Source organism: Trifolium pratense, linkage group LG7, assembly GCF_020283565.1.
Source record: "Trifolium pratense cultivar HEN17-A07 linkage group LG7, ARS_RC_1.1, whole genome shotgun sequence".
Classification (NCBI taxonomy): Eukaryota; Viridiplantae; Streptophyta; class Magnoliopsida; order Fabales; family Fabaceae; genus Trifolium; species Trifolium pratense.
In genome coordinates, this window is record NC_060065.1 from 34,979,850 (window position 1) to 35,000,108 (window position 20,259).

Below are 20,259 nucleotides of genomic sequence, written 5' to 3' on the forward strand. Positions count from 1 at the left end.
ACCTCTGACAAGGTCAAGCTTGCTAAGCTTGGAGATTAACCTCCAGTTAGCATGGCCTAACCTCTTATGCCAGATCCATTTTTCTTCACTCAAGGTCAAAAGACACATCACTTTTTGTTCATTCAAATCAGAAAGATTAACTTTATAAACATTGTTCTTTCTCAGACCTTTGAATATAATGGAGTTATCAGATTGTTTAGACACAGTACATGATTCCTTATTAAAGACAACTACATAACCATTGTCGCAAAATTGACTTATGCTCAATAGATTATGTTTAAGTCCATCAACTAACCAAACATCATTAATAGATAGAGAGGAATTACCTACTGTACCTGTACCTATTATCTTTCCTTTCTGATTTCCTCCAAAGCCAACAGAACCTCCTTCTTTCATGGTTAGCTTAGAAAACAGTTGCTTGTCACCAGTCATGTGCCTTGAACACCCACTATCCAGATACCATGAATGATTCATGATACTTCTTTGAGTGATAGGCTGTATGAGAAACAACTTTAATCACTACGGTGGAACTCTTTATCACAGTTAATGATAAAGTCATCCCAATATTCTTCCTCTTCATTTATCAAGTTCTGATTGTTAACTTGAGAACTTGTCAGCCATTGGTCAAGGACATAAGCCCTTCTTCCTTTGCATAGAACTTGTTTCCAAACTCTAGGTAGGACATATCCTTTCCTAGTTGGTAAATCTGAACGATACATAATTTCAGCTTTTGGTACCCATCTTCTGGGTCCACGCTTGTTAGTCCACAAATGATTACTGTGTTGTTGAGTGTGAGAGAAAGATTTTGGTTTGGAATAATAACTCTTTTGAAAATATTTCTTAGTTTGAGTTCTGTTATTATTCCAGGACTTGGATTGTTTATGCTCCCAGAGTTTGTATTTATCACCAGTCCATTGATTTGACTGGTTATATTTACTGACTCTAGAATCATAAATAACCTTAGTCCTATGTTGCCTCTGAGGTTTGAGGTTTGACTTTCTTTTAAAAACCTCTGAGCTTTTAGGTTGACTTTTCTCATGAACTAGAATTCCTCTGGTTCTAGAAGTTGAAGCCTCAGATTTTGAAACTTTCAGAACATCTGAACTAATACTGTCAAGTTCTGAATAGCTTTTATCTTCTGAGCTTTTCTTCCCAGATCCTGAGGAACTTGGTTCCTCTGAGTTGTCATTTCCCAAATCTCTCAGATTATTATCCTCATCTTCCAGAGTACCAAATTTCTTTCCTTCTTCACTCTGAGGTACAACATAGTAAACCCAAGATTTTCCAACCTTTTTGGGATAGGTCTTTAGCTTTGAATATGTTCTACCATATTCATAGCCAAGTCCCTCTCCTCTATGTCTCATGACATTATAAACAAGATTAGCAGCTTTGCTCTTACCAAGGTTGAGATGCACAAACTGTTGAAGAGCCATTTCTTGCTCATCAGTAGGTTTGTGACACACAGCACAACCCTTTTCAAGATCATTTACTCTATTCAGAGTTTCTTGATATAGACCTTGAAAATGTTCTGCTTGTTCAGTCAGAGTGTTAAGGTTATCTTGTAAAACTTTTTGTTTACTTAACACTCTGAGATGTTTCTCAATGACCTTGTTAAGTGCAGTTATAAGTTGAGATTTAGAACAGTCAGAAAATACCTCATCAGTTACTTCTGAATCTGATTCTGATTCATCGTCTGAGTCTACATCTGAGTCAGTTGAAGCCATCAGGGCTAGATTTGCCTCTTCTTCTTCCTCAACTTCTTCCTCAGATGATAGCTCTTCAAAAGTAGCCATCAGACTCTTTTTCAATCTGCTCTTGAATTGTTGCTTCTTTGAGCTGTATCTTTTGCTTTTGTCTTTAGCAGATATTTCTGGACAATCAGCAATAAAGTGTCCTGGCTTCTTACAGTTGAAGCAGTTTTTCTGATCATCCTTTTTGCTGACAAAATTTCTGGAGCTGTTTCCTCTGAAATTTCTTTTGTTAAATCTGTTCCATTGCTGAAACTTGGTGAATAACGCAAACTCATCCTCATTCATCTCATCCTCTTGACCATCAGCAGAAGATTCTTCTTCAATATCAAGAAGCTGAGTCTTAAGAGCCTTAGAAGTAGTCTTAGTTGACTGTAAAGCCACTGACTTAGACTTCTTCTTAGTTTCTGAGTCAGCATCCAGAACCATCTCATGGCTTCTGAGATTGCTTATCAGAGCTTCAAGACTCAGAGTCTTGAGATTTTGAGCTTCCTCTATTGCAGTGACCTTAGGTCTCCAAGCAATAGGAAGACTTCTCAGAATCTTCTGAACATGGTCATAGGTTGAATAACTTCTCTTAAGAGCTTTAAGACCAGATACAAGGATTTGAAACCTTGTAAACATAGTCTCAATGTTTTCATCTTGTTGCATAGTGAAAAGTTCATATTGCCTTATCAAAAGACTAGCTTTAGCCTCTTGAACCTTTTCATTTCCATCATAAGTAGCACACATAGAATCAAAGATAGATTTAGCAGTAGACTTGTTCTCTATTCTGACATAATCCTCATGTCTAATAGCACCAACAACAATGTCCTTTACTCTATGATGTTTTGTGTAGATTTTTAGGTTAGCTGGTGTGAGTAACTTTCTATTCTCCATGGACAACCTACCATGTTCATTCAAGTTTTCAAAAGTTACTCCCAACTCAACCAAATCCCACAACTCATGGTCAATAGCAGTAATATTGCTATACAGTCTCTCTTTCCACCACTCAAATAATGAAGCATCACCATTGAATATAGGGGCTTTTCTGTTGCCACTATGTTCATGTGATTCATTACTTAAGTAGTCATAACCAAAAGCATTTCTAGGACCACCGCCAGCACCACTGGCCTCACCTTCACCAGTAGTTCTAGTACTACTATCATCTCCTCCAGACATAGTGTTCTCACAAGATCTTTACTGTCTCACTGTTAAGTGAAAGTAACAGACCAGGTGCTCTGATGCCAATTGAAGGTGTGAAAACACAAGAAGGGGGGGGGGTTGAATTGTGTTTTAGCTAAGTTAAAACTTTTTCAAGTTCTTAACTCAACTATGTTAGCAGCGGAAAAGTAACACAATAAATAACAAGTTAAAGAGATAGAGAGAGAGATCACACAAGCAATTTATACTGGTTCCTCTCACAAAACGAGAGTAGTCCAGTCCCCTTGCACTTCCAAGGGAGTTCACTATAATCACACAAGATTACACCTGCTCAAGCACACAAGCAAGAGACTTCTCAACAATGCTCAAGCACACAAGCTTAAGACTTCACACTTAAGCACACAAGCTTAAGTCTCACACTTAAGCACACAAGCTTAAGTTACACACGTAACAATAAAGTATATAAAAATATACAAGTGCTCTTAGATGAACCTAAAGAGAGCAAATACAAATAGTACAGAGTATTTGGCTAAAGTGCAAAAACACTTGACAGAGGTTCAGAGCTTGTATATCACAGAGTTCAGAGTTTGTTCAGCGCACGTTCAATTCTTGATAATTGTATATTTTGTTGTAGCTGAATCTTCTAGTATATATACCACTAGAAAAGAAACGTTGCAAAAGGAGCCGTTGGAGTTGATAACCTTTTGTCTTCAAGCAGTCTGTCTTGATGCAGTTTGGTTGTATCCAAAACTAAGAAAGAGTTTCAGTTACTTTGACTACTGCAGAGTGGACTTTCCTTATTCAGCTAACAAAACTGAAGACCCACGTTCTCAAGATAGGACAGACAAAACAGAGCTAGCTGAGCTGATCAGACTTGAAAGGTCCTTTTCTTCATTGGTAGAAGAGTTGACTAACAAAGGAATCTTCACAGCTTTCAAAGAGATCTTCAGAGTTTGATGAAGCTTGTAGACAGACATGAAGTTCTGAAGTCTTCATCCTCTGAACGTTGTAACCTCTGAAGTCCAACATCTTCTGAGCGCTTGTGAACTTCTGAGTTCACATCCTCTGAACTTCACTCAGAGCTTATATGATGCTTATATCTGCACACTTAAAATAAATTTTTAGTCCTTCCAATTGTTTATTAATACTTTGTTATCATCAAAACCTTTATAGATTTAGGGGCAAACATTTTTAAATCAATTTTGTTCCAACAGACGAATCATAGCTGATGCGTTCGGATAGTTGTTGCTTTGCTTTTTTTTTTTTAATTCAGTTGCTAGTTATGCTGTTGTTTTAATTCAGTTGTTTTCTTGATGTATTGTCGCTCACCTTTACATTCCCCCTTCTGGCTTGGCCCTACGGTGTGCAACCGTAGATTTTCAGGTAGGTGACGAATCATAGCTGATGCGTTCGGATAGTTGTTGCTTTGCTTTTTTTTTTTTAATTGGAGTCGCTCTGTTAGGATGTTGTTGGGGAAACACTTTTTTTTTTAATTATGCTACTAATTCTTTATTAACAATTGGACTAAGTCATTTGATTCAGTATTTTCAATTCGGACCTTGAAACTTATATTATTTTGGTTTAATTTTTGAGTTTAATTGTTGTGCACCGTCGGTGTAAAAGTTTTTTACACATACATCCAATGACGCGTTGCCACATCACTTAATGAATGTGACACATCATGTGTTTTTAATTACCATACATGATGTGTCGTTATATTATTGGACGAATGTGCAAAATAACTTTACACTGACGGTGCATATAAATTAAATTCTTAATTTTTATTCTCCGCTGCATAATTTCTAATCATTTGAGGACATAGTTACGTTGAGTAAGTGTGACATTCTTATTAAATAAATGAAATTAACTTTTTCGAAAAATAAAATAAAGGGATAAATTGAGGGTGTTACACCTCCCTCCATCTTATTGATTACCTTTCCTAACCAAACATAATAATAATTATGAACATATGGGTAGTGATACTAATCAAAAGGATTATATTTATATACTTACATGAAGTCGAGATTTTTCATTCATGTGTGAAAGGTTCTTAATTTTGTCTATATATTTTCATAACAAACAATATGTATTTTTTTATGGCTTATAGTATATGATAAATCCATCAATTCTATTAAAAAATGTTAAAGCCAGTAAAAAATAATATATATTCCCAATATAATATTTTAATCAAGTGATTTGAATTTAGTTAATACTTAATAAGTTCAGGTTAGGAAGAATCATTTCGAAGAAATTGAGTTTGATTTTTCGAAGAAACAAGTTCTTGTCAGACTTACTTATTCTGCTACTGAATCTAGTATTTTAAGCCCTCTTATCTCATTTGAATCTAAAGGATCTGAATCTAGAGACAGTAGAGATCATCTTGAAACGGATCTGATAAATCTAATTTGACCCTATTCTCAAATCTCTCACCATAAAGAGAATACAAGTCACTCGCGAATATGTTTGGTATCCGCCGTTGTAGGAGGAAAGATGCATTGTGGCAATAAGTGTCTTTAGATAAAAAATTGTTGCGGAACATGTTCATGGAATGAGTGTTTTCAAATATAAGAGAAACCATGATTTACGCACACTTCCAAATCGCTTCAAAGATTTAAGAGGCAATTTTGATAAAATGGAGAAGACAATATCATCATGTATATAGTTGCTGGCCTTTTCATTTATCCCACCAGATACAGATATTTTCGCCATCCAAATGCATACAGATTTTTTTGCGGTTTTCGGTTTTTTGGATCGGTTTGCGGTTTTTGTTTTGATTGACTTGGATTTGAACACCCTTAGCCAAAGTTACCCCATTACAACATAGGACTTCGCCCTTGAGTACAAGTTATCTAAAATATCAAAATATTATTTTATCTGCCAAACATTTTAATCATAAGATAAAAATTTGTTCAATTCTTTAAAATTTATCCTAAGTTGTTTTGTCATGTTTTATCCAGTAACTATCTTTTGCAGGTCGTGCTATAGACTAAGCCATATAAACTTATAGAAAGAGAATAACGTTTGATCAATTAATTTTTTGAAATACTCTACTATTTATTACTTGACAAATAATCGTGTGATATTAGTGATATCGTGTTTTTTTTTTCTTTCTACAAATGATGTTTAATTAATAATGTCTTAATTTTTTGTTTATTTTATGATAAATTTATTAATTAGTAATTTGATTAAAATAAAAGGAAATTTTATAATTTTTTTATGTTGATGCATGGTGTCCCATACTATTCAATCAAACAGTCATTTTAATTTTCTTCACTCTCACATTGTGAAAGAAATTTCTTTTTTCCCTACGGATAATTTGAACTTTAACCTTGATACAAGTTGTTAGGTGAACCATATGAAAAGTAAAACGTACACGGTTAAACAATATATAGATATGGTATGTTAGATTGTTAGGTTAGGTTGTCAAAGAAAAAAGAATAAATTGTATACATAGTATATATATATATATATATATATATATATATATATGGATATATAGAATAAGATAGGATAAGATAGGTTGTCAAAAAGTATTTGAATTGAATTTGTACATATTATTTTATTTATTACTTTTTTTATGCAAATAAATGCATTATTGCTCAAAGAGCATGAGGCAAACAAAATGTGGCGGCTAAGATGAACTAAGGTGGAAGGAGAAAGAAATTAAGGAAGATTGGAAGGAGTGGTCAATTAATTTCTTCTTTGATTGTTTTTGTTTTAAGATAATTTTTCAAGTTGATGAATATATATGGACGTCATTAAATTTAGTCACATCAATATTTTTTTATATAGTTGGTCAAAATGTGCATAAGTGAAATGAGCTAAAGTTGAAGATTAAAATTACTCATTTTAAATTTAAGGAGTTAAAATCACACAATTATAAAATTTAGATGATAAAAAAAGAAATTAAACCAAAAAGTAATTCACCGAAATTGTTTATTTATTTGAAAAGGATTACTATTTTAAAATTCCTTCCTTACTTAAATTGATCCTTATAAGTTATCAAATTTTGTAATTTGGTCTCTAAATTTTTCAAAAAAATTAAATTAAACTTACTCCTATAAAATTTTTAAAATTGTAAGTTGACTCCTAAAATTTTAAATATTTCAAATTAATCTTAATTTTTCAAATTTTCCAGAAAACTAAAAATTTATAAAAGTATCCCATGTGTGCCTAATAATATGGATAATATGGAGCTCTAAAAATAGTCTAAAAGTTTACCTTTGCCATTATTAGTAAAAAAATGAATTTAATATTATAATAAAAAATCAAGCCCAAAAATAATATTTTATTAAAAATATTTTGATCCACCTTTACATTGAGTACATATTAGACAACCTTCTAAAAATGTTAATAATAATTTTTTTTATTACTCTATTTTTTTTTTTGGAACATAATATTACTCTATTCAAATACACTTTTAAGATTTCTAAAGTTCAAGGTTAAAATTACTCATTTTAAATTTAAGAAGTTAAAATCACACCATTATCATAAAATTTAGATGATAAAGAATGAAATTAAACCAAAAGTAATCCACCAAAATAATTTATTTGTTTGTATAGTAATTATTGAGTATTACTCGTACTTTTCTTTTTTGAAAAGGATTACAATTTTAAAAATTCCTTAAATTGATCCTTTTAAGTTATCAAATTTTTTAAGTTGGTCTCTATATTTTTCAAAAAATTTAAATTGACTCCTATAAAAATTTTAAAATTGTAAATGTTGACTCCTAAAATTTTAAATATTAAAAATACTTTGATCCATTATATTGAGTCCATGTTAGACAACCTTCTAAATGTTAATAATAATTTTTTTATTACTCTATCCAAATACACTTTTAAGATTTCTAACATTTGATCATCCAAGCATGTGCTTTTATGACCGTATAGTCATGGTGTGTTGGATGGATTCATCTGGTTATACTTTGGATGGATTCATCGTGACATAAGAGAAATATAATTTATTTTTTTTATAAGAAGGGAAAGAGAATTGATGATTAGCAGTTGGAATAATGTTTTTGGGTTAAGATAATTTTTTTAAGCAATTGATGAGTTGTGCAAGTTTGCTATTTGCTATATATGAGATAAACGTTTGAAAGATAATTAGGCATTAATGAAGGGCATAGTTTATTGGTTTACTAATAATAATAATTATTAGGTGACTACTTCTCTACCCTCACATAAATTGAGGGCATATGCCCTATGCTGATGTGGCATGAGGTGTCACCAATCAAATTCAACCACATGTATTTTTCTTAAATATAATTAATTTTTTACCACAAAGTAATTTTAGCTATTTTATTTTTAAATTAATTATAATTTAAGTGTTATATTCTATTAATTTAGATTTTGGTCCTTCTTCTGCATTTACAAAATCACAAAATCACAAAAGATTTTGGTCCTTCAACCACATGTTCTTCCTCTGTTTTGTTAGAGAGAATCACAAAATTCCTCTTCGAGTGTCACCGTCACGCCGTCACGCCGTCACGCCGTCACGCTCTCACGCTCGCCGTCGTTGTTCTCGTGAGATCAACTCTTCACGTGTGCGACGCTTTTCTCTTCTCCGACTGAACAATAACACGTAACTCTCTCTCTCTCTCTCCCTCTCCCTCTCTTCTCTCGCTTTTCTCTTTGTTGTTTTTGAAGCACGATAGTTAGGGTTTCTTAATAATTTGGAGTTTTTTTCATCTGAATCTAATTATATTTAATTGATTGATTGATAATGCAATTGAAACTATAAATAATTGATTTGTGTTATTAAATCAATGTTAGGGTTTTTGATATGTTATAAATTGGGGAATTGAGGATTCAAGGGAAAACCAGAAGGAATGCATCAAAGAGGGATTTTGAGGATTCAATGGAAAACCAGAAGGAATGAATTTTGTGTTTCTCTGCAATTTCTCTGCAAATGGATTTGAGGATTCAGTGTGTACTACGTGATAATAGAGATGGAAGAAGAAGGCAAACAAACAAATTAGAAGCAATGACCAAAATGTAAATTCATAAAATATAATACTTAAAATACAATTAATTTAAAATAAAATTACTTTGTGGTAACAAATTAATTATATTTAAGAAAAATACATGTGGTTGAATTTGATTGGTGACACCTCATGCCACATCAGCATAGGGCATATGCCCTCAACTTATGTGAGGGTAGAGAAGAAAAAGCCTAATTATTACTATCTTATTATGGATTATTTGTGGAAATGTAAAAATTAAAAATACAATATTAATGAATCATGCATGATGCATGAATCAACTTGTAAGAAATAAGAAAGAAAAAAAAAATGACACACGAAGAATACATATATCAAATTGTGCTTATAAATAGGAAGCGTCAATATTAATCACATATCAAAAAAATCAAAAGCATTTCATCATTCATCAAAATGTCTTGACAATCATTCTTGCTCACTATCATCCTCACTCTCATGCTCTGTATTTCAAAAACATACATATATGATTATCCGGTCCTTTCACTCCAGTGGCCCCCTGCACTATGCAGGGCACAACCATGCACCAAATACCCAGCCACTCGTTTTGTTGTGCACGGGCTATGGCCTAATATATATCAGGGAAATGATCCAGACTCATGTGGGGGTCAGTTTGGTGTTAGCTTTGATCCTAATGTGGTAAGTTATGTGAATTTGAGTGCATCTTAATTAAATTATTGTATTTATTATTCTTTCACATGATGATTTGTTTTTTTTTTTTTTTTATTTCACCAGTGTTATACACCTCCTTTAAGGAATGATTTGAATAACATCTGGCCTAATTATTTGGGGAGGAATATTGATTTTTGGAGACGTGAATGGGATATTCACGGTAGCTGCGTCCATGAAGTCTTCAATAAAAATGATTATTTCTTTCATGCTGGTATTAACCCAGATTTTAACAGGGATCTTAACCCGACAATGTTAGATGGCCACCAAATATAGCAATGTTAGATCAAAGTTCACATAACTTACCACATTAGGATCAAAGCTTACACCAAACTGACCGCCACATAGTCTGGATCATTTCCCTGATATACATTAGGCCATAGCTCGTGCACACCAAAACGAGTAGCTGGATATTTGGTGCATGGTTGTGCCATGCATAGTGTAGGGGGCCACTGGAGTGAAAGGACCAGATAATCATATATGTATGCTTTTGAAATACAAAGCATGAGAGTGAGGATGATAGTGAGCAAGAATGATTGTGAAGACATTTTGATGATGAAATGCTTTTGATTTTTTTGAGATGTGATTAATATTGACGCTTCCTATTTATAAGCACCAGTGCTACCACATTTAATTTATAGAATAATAATAATACTAATAATATGTATGATGGGGTCTTCGTGTGTCATTTTTTTTTTCTTTCTTATTTCTTACAAGTTGATTCATGAGAAATTCTTAGGTGAGTCATCACCTAAGCATTAATGATTAGGCACAATCAATAAAATTCTTACAACTCATTAATATATTAAATAATTAATAGAATGTATTTACATATTCTTTTTTTTTCTTCTTTATTTTTTTATTTTTTTTTATAAACTGTATGTATTTTTTTCATGAGCTTATAATTTTTTTTACTAGATATGTGCACGTATTTTAATAAACTAATTCAATTTGATTATAACTTATTACATTTTCTCCGAGATTCTTACTAGAAAAAATTAAATATTAATTGAATATATTTCTCTTTTATGTCGTTTGATACTTATAAACTAATTCAACCGTTAATTTTATCAAATACTACAAATTGAATCAACTAGCTTATATATAAAAGTAAATAGAAAATTGTCTCTTTTACCGATTAACCTCTGTAATAGGTTTCTGAACAACAATTTTGTTTTTTAAATAAATAAAAGTAAATAGAAAATTGTCGGTTCATTTCCATCTCATCTCCTTCTTCTCATTGTCTATGGCTTCTTATGGATTTTCGTTATAGATTCATCAATTGCACTGCGCGTTTTGACTTTTAATTTGAGATTTTAATAGAAATTGAATATATAGTTTTGGGGATTGAGTGTTGAAAATGACAATGAAGTTAAAATCTAATAATAAAAAAAATATAACGTAAATGGTTAAAAAAAAATATAAGTTAAAATCTAATAATATGTTTTGGCTTTTAAACCAAAGAATATTTTCTAATATTTTATGTGTCGCGCAATAAATTGTGAGTTTTTTCTTTTTGAGCAGTAATCAATATTTGTGGGTTTTGGTTTTAATAAAAACGGGTTGATGTTGTTGTGATCCATTTGATGATGCTTAGACCCGATAATTGTGATCAAGAATAATGTGCTTTGAACACTAATTCTGATTTGTGTAGAACAAAGTGTAGACTCAACTCTAGGGTCCATGATGAGTGGTACTAGGGTTGAGATCTTTTATATATAAGATTGGCTAGATCCTATTTGCCGTCACACACACAACACGTATGCTCATTTGTGGTTTTACCCATCAAAGACCTCAAAGTCTAGAGCATGTGACCAGGCAGAGGAACTTGTCTAATATATCGGTGATTATGATATTAACTATATATTCCGGTAAATATTGTTGATGTTCAAGTAAATGTGTTCTAATTTCATATAATATATCGATCTAAATTTTAATTCTTACACCAAATACATCAAAATCATATATATAATACACACTATTTGTTCTAATTAAAGCAATTTCTTTAGAGGTTTGATAATTATCGCTTTCGTTAATATTGTTAATACATTTGGAGGTATTGGATAGAATTGTTGTCTTAGGATGTAAATATAATTGTGATGTCAATATATTATTAATCTGATGTCACCGTCTTTTATTCTGCTTAATATATATCTAATATACGTGGCGCCATGTGAAATTTAGAAACATATATATGCAACATTGCATGTTATGTTACCTTTTGGAGCTGAGAATCATGAATTGCGCCCACCAAACAAGATTGCTTAGCTCAGTTAGCAATAACGGAACAAATGAGTCAGAAAGAAATGTTGTATAGTACTTTCATTTGATTGGGTTTATCCAGAAGACTTAGAGATATCGTTAGGACACAACGTACCAATCATATATGCATGAATTTTTTTTATTTTTTTTGACATGACTAAGCATATGCATGAACTTAATCTTTCTTTTATAGTGATTGTGATTTGTGATTGTGATATGATTTGATTAAATATTTTTTTATGTATACATAAACATAATGTAAAATGGTTTCCTTCATTAATGTATATGTATGGGATCTCTTGAATGGCTCTTCCTTCAAGTGGCAACTCACACCAAATTAAAAGAAGAAATAAGAGTACCGTTTCTTTTCGCGTCCTCCGTCTTTTTTGCGCATTTTCAGATTTTTTAAAAATACTACCAATCTCGTAAGATAACCAATGAGTTTTGAAAGGGTATAAAATCTTTAAAAAAATACAGTTCATTGCTTGAAGCGCGAATTAAGTTCGTACTTTAACTAGTGAACCTTATAAAAATATTTTTGTAGGTGAAGGAAGGATGAGGGAACAAAAATCCTAAATTTATAAAGTTTGTTAGTTAAAGTATGAACTCAGTTCACACTTTAAGTAGCGAACAACGTATTTTTTTAGATTTTGCGCTCCCTTTAATACTCACTAGTTATCTTGCGAGTGAGGTATTTTTAAAAATTCAGGGGACACACGAGAAATGCAGGGGACGCGGAAAGAAACACTCAAAAAAGAGAGTGAGCATGTGTGTATTTTGTGATTGGCTCAAGCTCGTGCTTATATGTAAGAGGGAAATTAAAATCTACGATAGGGAGTGAATCAATTCATGTGTACTTTAAATAATGATGGATTAAGCTTTACGATCTCATATATGATGGATTAGGCTTTAAAATGACCGTAGCTACAAGTCAAAATAAGGCAGCATGTGTGCGTGAAGAATATAGAACCACACACCGAAAGGAAAAATAGTGTTGCACTAGCTAGTAGACGAGACATTAAAGTTTAATACATTTATGACTATACATGATTTTTTTTAAAGAAAAATCTATACACAAAATGAACAATTTAACAATTTAAGGTTTTTTCTGATTAACCCTCACATAAATTGAGGTAGTTGCTCATGCTGATATGATATCAATCAAATTCAATCAATTGTAGTCAATTTTTTTGGTCAAACATGTATATTTTTTTAACCACATAGTAATTTTGACTACTTTAATTTTTATATTAATTATATTTTAGATATTATATTCTATGAATTTATATTTAGGTCCTAATTGCTTCTAAATTTTGTTTGCTTCTTCTTCAAATTTTTTACGAGTTTCGTCTCAAACAACTTTTTTCTTCTTGCCGTAAAAAAAAAAAACTTTCTTCTTCTTCTTAAAGCTTTCAATCTTCGCCGCAGCCTCCACCACCGTCATGTTATAGGATTCTCTGGCTCCTCCGCTTTTATGTTATCCGATGTCAATCTTTACCGCAGCCTCCGCCACGACAATTGCAGAAGAGAAGAATCGACGACGATGAAGAAGAAATGTCTTGTTGAAGGAAGGATCACAAGTGAAGCAGCGATGACGACAAAGAATTTGGTGGCTGATGATCGTACTCATAAGAATGGAGAAAGAAGTGGTGAAAATTTGGTGGCTGAAGCGTACTCGTAAAATTTGGTGGCTGAAGCGTTCGCTGTGATAAAATTTGATCGTAAAGTGAAGCGTTCACACAAATAGATTAGTAACCTAAAATATAATTAAAGAAAATTAGTAACTTAAAATATAATTAATTGAAAATATAAGTAGTCAAAATTATTTTGTAGTAAAAAATTATTTATGTTTACTTAGATACATGTTGATGAATTTAATTGGTGTCATGTCGGCATAAGGCAATTACGTACCCTCAATTTATAAAAGTGTAGAGAAGTAATCACCACAAATTAAATATAGCATCTGGTAAAAAAAAAAGAGTAAATTATAATATTAATTTTCTTAATACATTTGAAAATTAGAAAATAAACTTATAATAAGAAGGATAGGCAGTAATCAGATTCATTTATTAAATAAATTGTACAAGCAACGGAGGAAAAAAGTAACGTATAAAATACTAGAATTTAATATGTTGGTTGGTCATGACCACTTATACCTACACATATTTTCGCACCTAACAAAAATTGAACTTTGAATCTCCTTTGTAAGGTATTTCTTTATCGTCTCGCCTCAATTTTGAATATAATACTGTTGAGAGCTTCAAGTTATAAGAGATTTTCTAGAAATATATTTATAATTAAGTGAAAAACATTTCACATTATCTGTAAAAAAAAATTGGTAAGGGTGTGTTAATTTCATTACAAACTCATGAGATTTTCCCAAAATTTAAGAATAGTGATGTTTCCTTTTCTAGAATTGGATGCGAATAGCAAAAAAAGAGGTCCCGATAGGATAAATTCAACTTTTCTCTAAAGGCAGCAGATACCTACAAGTTAGATAAGGCAAAAACACCCAATATATCATATTTAATTTAAGAAAAAAAGTTTATTGAGTCAAAAGAAGAAAAAAAGTTATTTTGTTCAAGATTTTTTTTGTTAGATACTTCGGCGGCTAAAAATTTCATCCTTAAGCTGGATAAGTGAGATGTTCTGCGTTCAAACTCCAACTCTGCATATAAAATACAATGTTCCCACCAATTAAGCTAAGCTGACGGAGAAATAAAAAAAGTTATTAAATCATGACACAAAGACAAATTAGTGCAACGTACGATGTACCATTTTTTATAAATGATTTATCGTGGATTAATGATTAAAAATTTTAACGACTATCAATATATAACACTTTTTAAAAATTAGACTCTTTACAACTAAATAAATCTCAGGATTGTGCAAGCTCAATATGAATTATATTTATATTTTTCGTCATTTTAATCAAATCGACATCAGTTAAGTTATTAATTTGGTAATATAAATGAGATAATTATTAACTTATACTTCCAAATAATAATATATATTTTCGATCATGTAAAAAAATAAATATATATTGTCGTTGAAATTTTAAATATTTATTTTTTAAGTAATAATCCAGGATAAACCACCTGCAGTGAGTGGTCCATATTGAAATTTTTCCACGCAGACAACTATATATTATAAGACTATGTCAAAAAAATATGTAAAGACCACTTAGTTTTTCTGTAAGACAAATTATAAATTAATTTGTTTATTTCTTTTTTCATGAAAAAAAATTGTGCAGTTAATTCAATCTATAATAATTGGCTCCATGAAATTCTTATTTTTAACCAAAGTTCCCCATTAATTGAGATCTATAACCACACTATATTCCTTATTCTCCAATTGGAAGTTGCATATATTCAATAAAGGTAGAAAAAACAAAAATGAAGATTGTTATTTATTTTTTCGTACAAAGAATCAATTATAATTACACTAGCTTAACAAACAAACATAACTATACGAGGGAAAATATAATCCAAAATTTCTTCATTTTTTTTGGAAATCCGTACCAAGGACATATCTCAATTTCTTCTAATTGCTTACAAATAATTTGATTCTATAAATCATGATAAATCACTTTCATACAAATATATGTTCAAAGTAGAAACCGACCCAAATATCTAATGGAACATTCTCTCATCATCTTTTCACCTCAACCACACTCTCTAATGGATGCATATCAATCCACAAATTCCTCAAATCCTTATATAAGAAATCCCATTTGGCTCAAACATACATCAAACAAATTAACACTTTCATACATAATTATTTTCATTTCGCATTGTTCTATACTTTAATTTATTGACCATACATTTGTGATTAATATCATATTATATACACATAATGGAGAGAGTAACAAAGTTGGTATCAGAGAGATCAGTGGTAATATTTAGCAAGAGTAGTTGTTGTATGTGTCACACAATCAAAACTCTCTTAAGTGATTTTGGAGTTAATCCAGAAGTTCATGAACTTGATGAGATAAGTGGAGGAAGAGACATTGAACAAGCACTTTTAAGGCTTGGTTGTAACCCTTCTGTTCCTGCTGTTTTCATTGGTGGTGAGCTTGTTGGTGGAGCCAATGAAGTTATGAGTCTTCATCTTAATAGGACTTTGATTCCAATGCTTAGAAGAGCAGGAGCTCTTTGGGTTTGATTAATCTAATTCTCATAAGTTATTAGCTACTATATATGTATAATAAATCTGTTTTGGTTCCTTTAATTACTTGTATAATTATGAGATTATATATAGTATATAAGGCCGGCCAGATATATACTAGTTGAGTTTTTTCATCAATGTATGCTACCGATGATTGAGCTCATATGTTTAATGAGTTAAGGTTAAGAACGAAGACGAATTTTTTGAGAGAATCCAAGTTTGAATCTTAGCTGGAACAATCATTGGTGAGATTTTACTTACCTTCTAACCTCTGAATGATCAAGACCCCTCTTTTTGTGGGAAGCGAGGATTAAGACGAAGAAAATATATTTTAATATCAATGTATGCTACTAATGTGTCATAATAAAAAGGCTATTTAACTTAATGTAATTTAGCCTTTTGGTAAATGTAGCAATGTATTTTGGTGATTATAATGATTTTGATGAAATTTCAAATTATATGTTAGATGCTTGATATACAAAGACAAATTTCTTAAAATATTGAGATTCATTTAAAGGAATAACACCTCAGAGTATAATGTTTCGTACAAGGTTTAATAGTAAGCGTCATGCTTATAAATAGTATTTTATCAACAATTTAGCAAAACTAAATTCAAAATATGTCAGAAAATAGACCTAACTACGAAGAAAAAGGGGATTAGGCCAGAATTAAAGCAATAATTTGTGCCAATTGTCAAATTTGAGTATACCAATGATGTGAACAGGAAAGGAAAAAAAACACCATGTAAATTGTGCATGTACCATCAAGTAGAGGTTTGAAATGTTCCATTTTAATTAATTAGGATGCAAGGCGATGACAGCATGACGCTGTACGTATATCTGAGACGTTCGATTTTAAATCAACAGTTAATTTATTTTTTTTATTGTGTGAAACTATGTTTAAAATTTGGTCCCGATGATCATGAGTATGGGTAGAGTTGTCAAAGGGGCCAGCCTGGAGGGGCCAGCCTGGCCTGACCCATTAACTTCATGGCTCGGCCCGCTTAGTCCGGTTTGATAAGCAAAAGCCTACATGGTCCGATGGGCCGGCCCACTAATTTTCATAGGATTTTTTTTTGAAAAAAAAATATATATTCTACTAAATTTATGTTATATTTCTCAACTAAATTTTCAAGAAGGTAATTCGTATCCCTATATTTTCTCACATAATCTCCCAAACAAATCTCTAACAAATAATCTCATTCTAATCCAATAAGTTTTTTGTCATATTATTATTATTATTACCAAAAAAAATTCCAAGTTTTATATATTTCATTCATCCATTGTAATTTAAGTAAAAAAAAACAAAAATATAAAAGAATATAAAATAAATACAATAAAAAAAATGATAGGCTTAAAATAATCATATTCCAAGTTTTATATCCTTCGTTGTAATTGCACAAAAAAAATTAAAAAAAAATATAAAAAGATGATATGCTTAAAAATAGGAATAAAACAGATTATAGATAAAAACAAAATACAAATAATAACAATAAAACAACAAAAATAATTAAAAAAATTATATATGAATTTATGCATAAAAATAGGACCAAAATATAACAATAAAAAGATTATACAATTTTTTTAATTCTTTAAGGGACCGGCCCAAAAGCCTGTGGACCGACCCATGAAAAATCTGTTCCAATAAGGTCCGGCCCGATAAGGCCCAACAAGGCCCGACCCCTTTTTATGAAGCTCGGCCCGTGTAAAAGGATAGGGCTAATAGACCGACCCGATAGCTCGGCCCATTTTGACAGCTCTAAGTATGGGTAGAATTAGATTTTGATTTCTGTAAAACTAACTAAAAACCAATTCTTAAGGAAGTGACACATGCTATGTGACAAGAATCATAATCCATATATATATATATATATATATATATGATAACGCATTAAGGCTAAAAATGGTGTCTTATTCTTTCACTTAGTTGATGAGGAACAAATGCTCAAGATAGAATAATTGCATTAATCGGTAGAAGTGAATAGGACATGTGATTAACATGGTTCCCCTGTCACGATATGAAATAGTTACATACTTAAACATGTCTTTAATTTGTCAATATATAGTACTTGATGAGGTGCAAGTTAATCATTTAGTCCATTAAATTGTCTATATATAGTATTAACACAAGTTAGTCCCTTAAATCAATGTGGACAATAATAGTGTTGCCTTTAATTGATATGCACACTTGTTATTTGACATCTTTATTTCTCCATGATATATTGATATTTGATGTGGCATGCATATGTTTCATTTCTTTCCTCCACCACACCACTGGTCACCATCCTGTTAGAATATAGGATAAGAAGGATTTTGTTAGGATATGAGATAAGGAGAAATTAGTAACAATATAGGATTAGGAGGAGTTAGTTAATTAATTAGTTAGTTATAGAGTATTATCTATAAATAGATAACAATAAAATAGTTCATGATGATGTGTCATTGTTTTATTTTTGGTATTAAACAATGAAAAATGTTAACTAATCTAAGGACAAATGTTAATTTTTAGCTCAAATCATATCAAACCCAAAAATGAAACAAAGTGACGAAAATTCCTATATAATTATGCACTTACTTATGCAGTTATTAATGAAAATGAATAATTAATTTTTCTTTTTATCTTTTTTCAGAAGGTTTCTTTACGCTTGAAATAGAGTAATTTAATTTTTCCAACCATAACAATATCATTTGGTGATTCAATGTCTATCGGCTTTTTAGAACATGGGCATGCATAAGGAAGAAAGAAAAGCAAAAATTTCTCATCCCACTACCCATTTTCTCACACACCTCCTGAAAATTTCTTTTTTTATCTTTGGTCAAAAAATTCTGAACGCGTTTTCCGAATTTTTTTAGTTCAAATTTGAAAAAAATTTGGAAAACACATTCCGAAGTTGTTTTTAAAGGCAAAAAAAATTCGGAAAACGCGTTCCGAATTTTTTGACCAAGGGCAAAAATGAAATTTCCAAAGGGTGGGTGAGAAAGTGGGTAGGTGGGATGAGAAATGTTAAAGAAAAGCAAGAAGAGAAAGATATTAGTAACAAAGTGAGTTTTGCAGGGGAATTGGCGCAGGACACAATGACCCAATACTAGGAGTGAAGAAAAAAAGGGCTTTGTCCTTAAACAACAGTCCTCACCCCAACAACACAAACACAAGCCACACCATAGAATGAGGATCACGTGGGGTCGGTGTTACTTACGGCAAATTCTTAACTACCCATCATACAAAATTGGGTAATTTGACCCATCCTAGTTGTCAATCATAAATAGATCTATGTATATTATTATTGTGTCACTACTATTATTAGATAATTGCATTTTTAACCCCAAATGCATTAATTGCAGTTTTATCATTTCCAATTCAATTAGCCAATTAAGGTGATCACCTCCACTTTCACTTGAAAACACACGTAGGTAGCATTAATTAGTGCTCAGCCATAACCATTGTTGCTCCACTTTAACTTCCATTAAAAATTTAAGGATGCTGCCTCCATATTTTTTCTTTGAAAATAAACCGCTAATATTTTTGTAACAAAGTAAAAGACTAATGTAACAAAAAAAACTGGTAATTTTTTTTTACGGATTTTGAAAATAAAGTTAAGATTTTATTTCGATATTCTTACATGTATTATTTTTGCTACATTACTTTTACATGTGTTTCAAATATATTTTAATTAAAAAAAATCAAGTTTTATTTAATTATTTTAAATTATTAATTAAAAAGTTAAATACATTATCATCGGACCTAAAAAAGTTACACTATCTTTAAATTTATTAATTCTCTATGTTAAAAACCACGTTGAAAGTAAATTCGAGATTCTAATTTACCCCCGGCCTCGTTATGGTGTACGATTTAACAATTTCGAATCTCGAATATAAATGTCAAAATTGTTAAGTCGTATACCATAACGGGGGTTTGAACCCCGGTCCACCACTTTGTGTGTGTTAGTTTTCAATAACTTATCATTTCGTCTATGTACCCAAAAAAATGCGCAATTAAGTAAAAATTATAAGTTGATCTAATTGATGCTCATATATAGTCGAAGAGTTAATCAAGTAAAATCGAATGTTAATCAAGACAAATACATGAGAACACCATTTTTTGGAGTGAGATCCTTGTCTTCGATTCGACTCTATGTTGCTTTTTTATTTGTTTTGGGCATAAAATTAACATAGTATAATTCGAGTGGTTTTTTTTAGTAACATGTGATTATTAGTTTAATTATTTAATTTACTTGATTTGGAAGAAAAAAAAAACCTCAGCTACTTTTCAAAAAAA

At 31.1% G+C, this 20,259-nt stretch overlaps 1 protein-coding gene across 1 annotated transcript; it reads left to right on the forward strand.

Moving 5' to 3' along the window:
- Positions 1–15,544: 15,544 nt before the first annotated feature.
- Positions 15,545–16,415, forward strand: LOC123897837 (monothiol glutaredoxin-S2-like). Its single transcript, XM_045948622.1, has one exon. It carries the CDS (start codon positions 15,673–15,675, stop codon positions 15,979–15,981), a length of 309 nt encoding a protein of 102 aa, XP_045804578.1. The 5' UTR covers positions 15,545–15,672; the 3' UTR covers positions 15,982–16,415.
- The last annotated feature ends 3,844 nt before the right edge of the window (positions 16,416–20,259 follow it).

What these genes read in the sequence shown, in the direction of transcription:
- LOC123897837 (XM_045948622.1), top strand. Translation starts at nt 15,673, where the DNA reads ATGGAGAGAGTAACAAAGTTGGTATCAGAGAGATCAGTGGTAATATTT.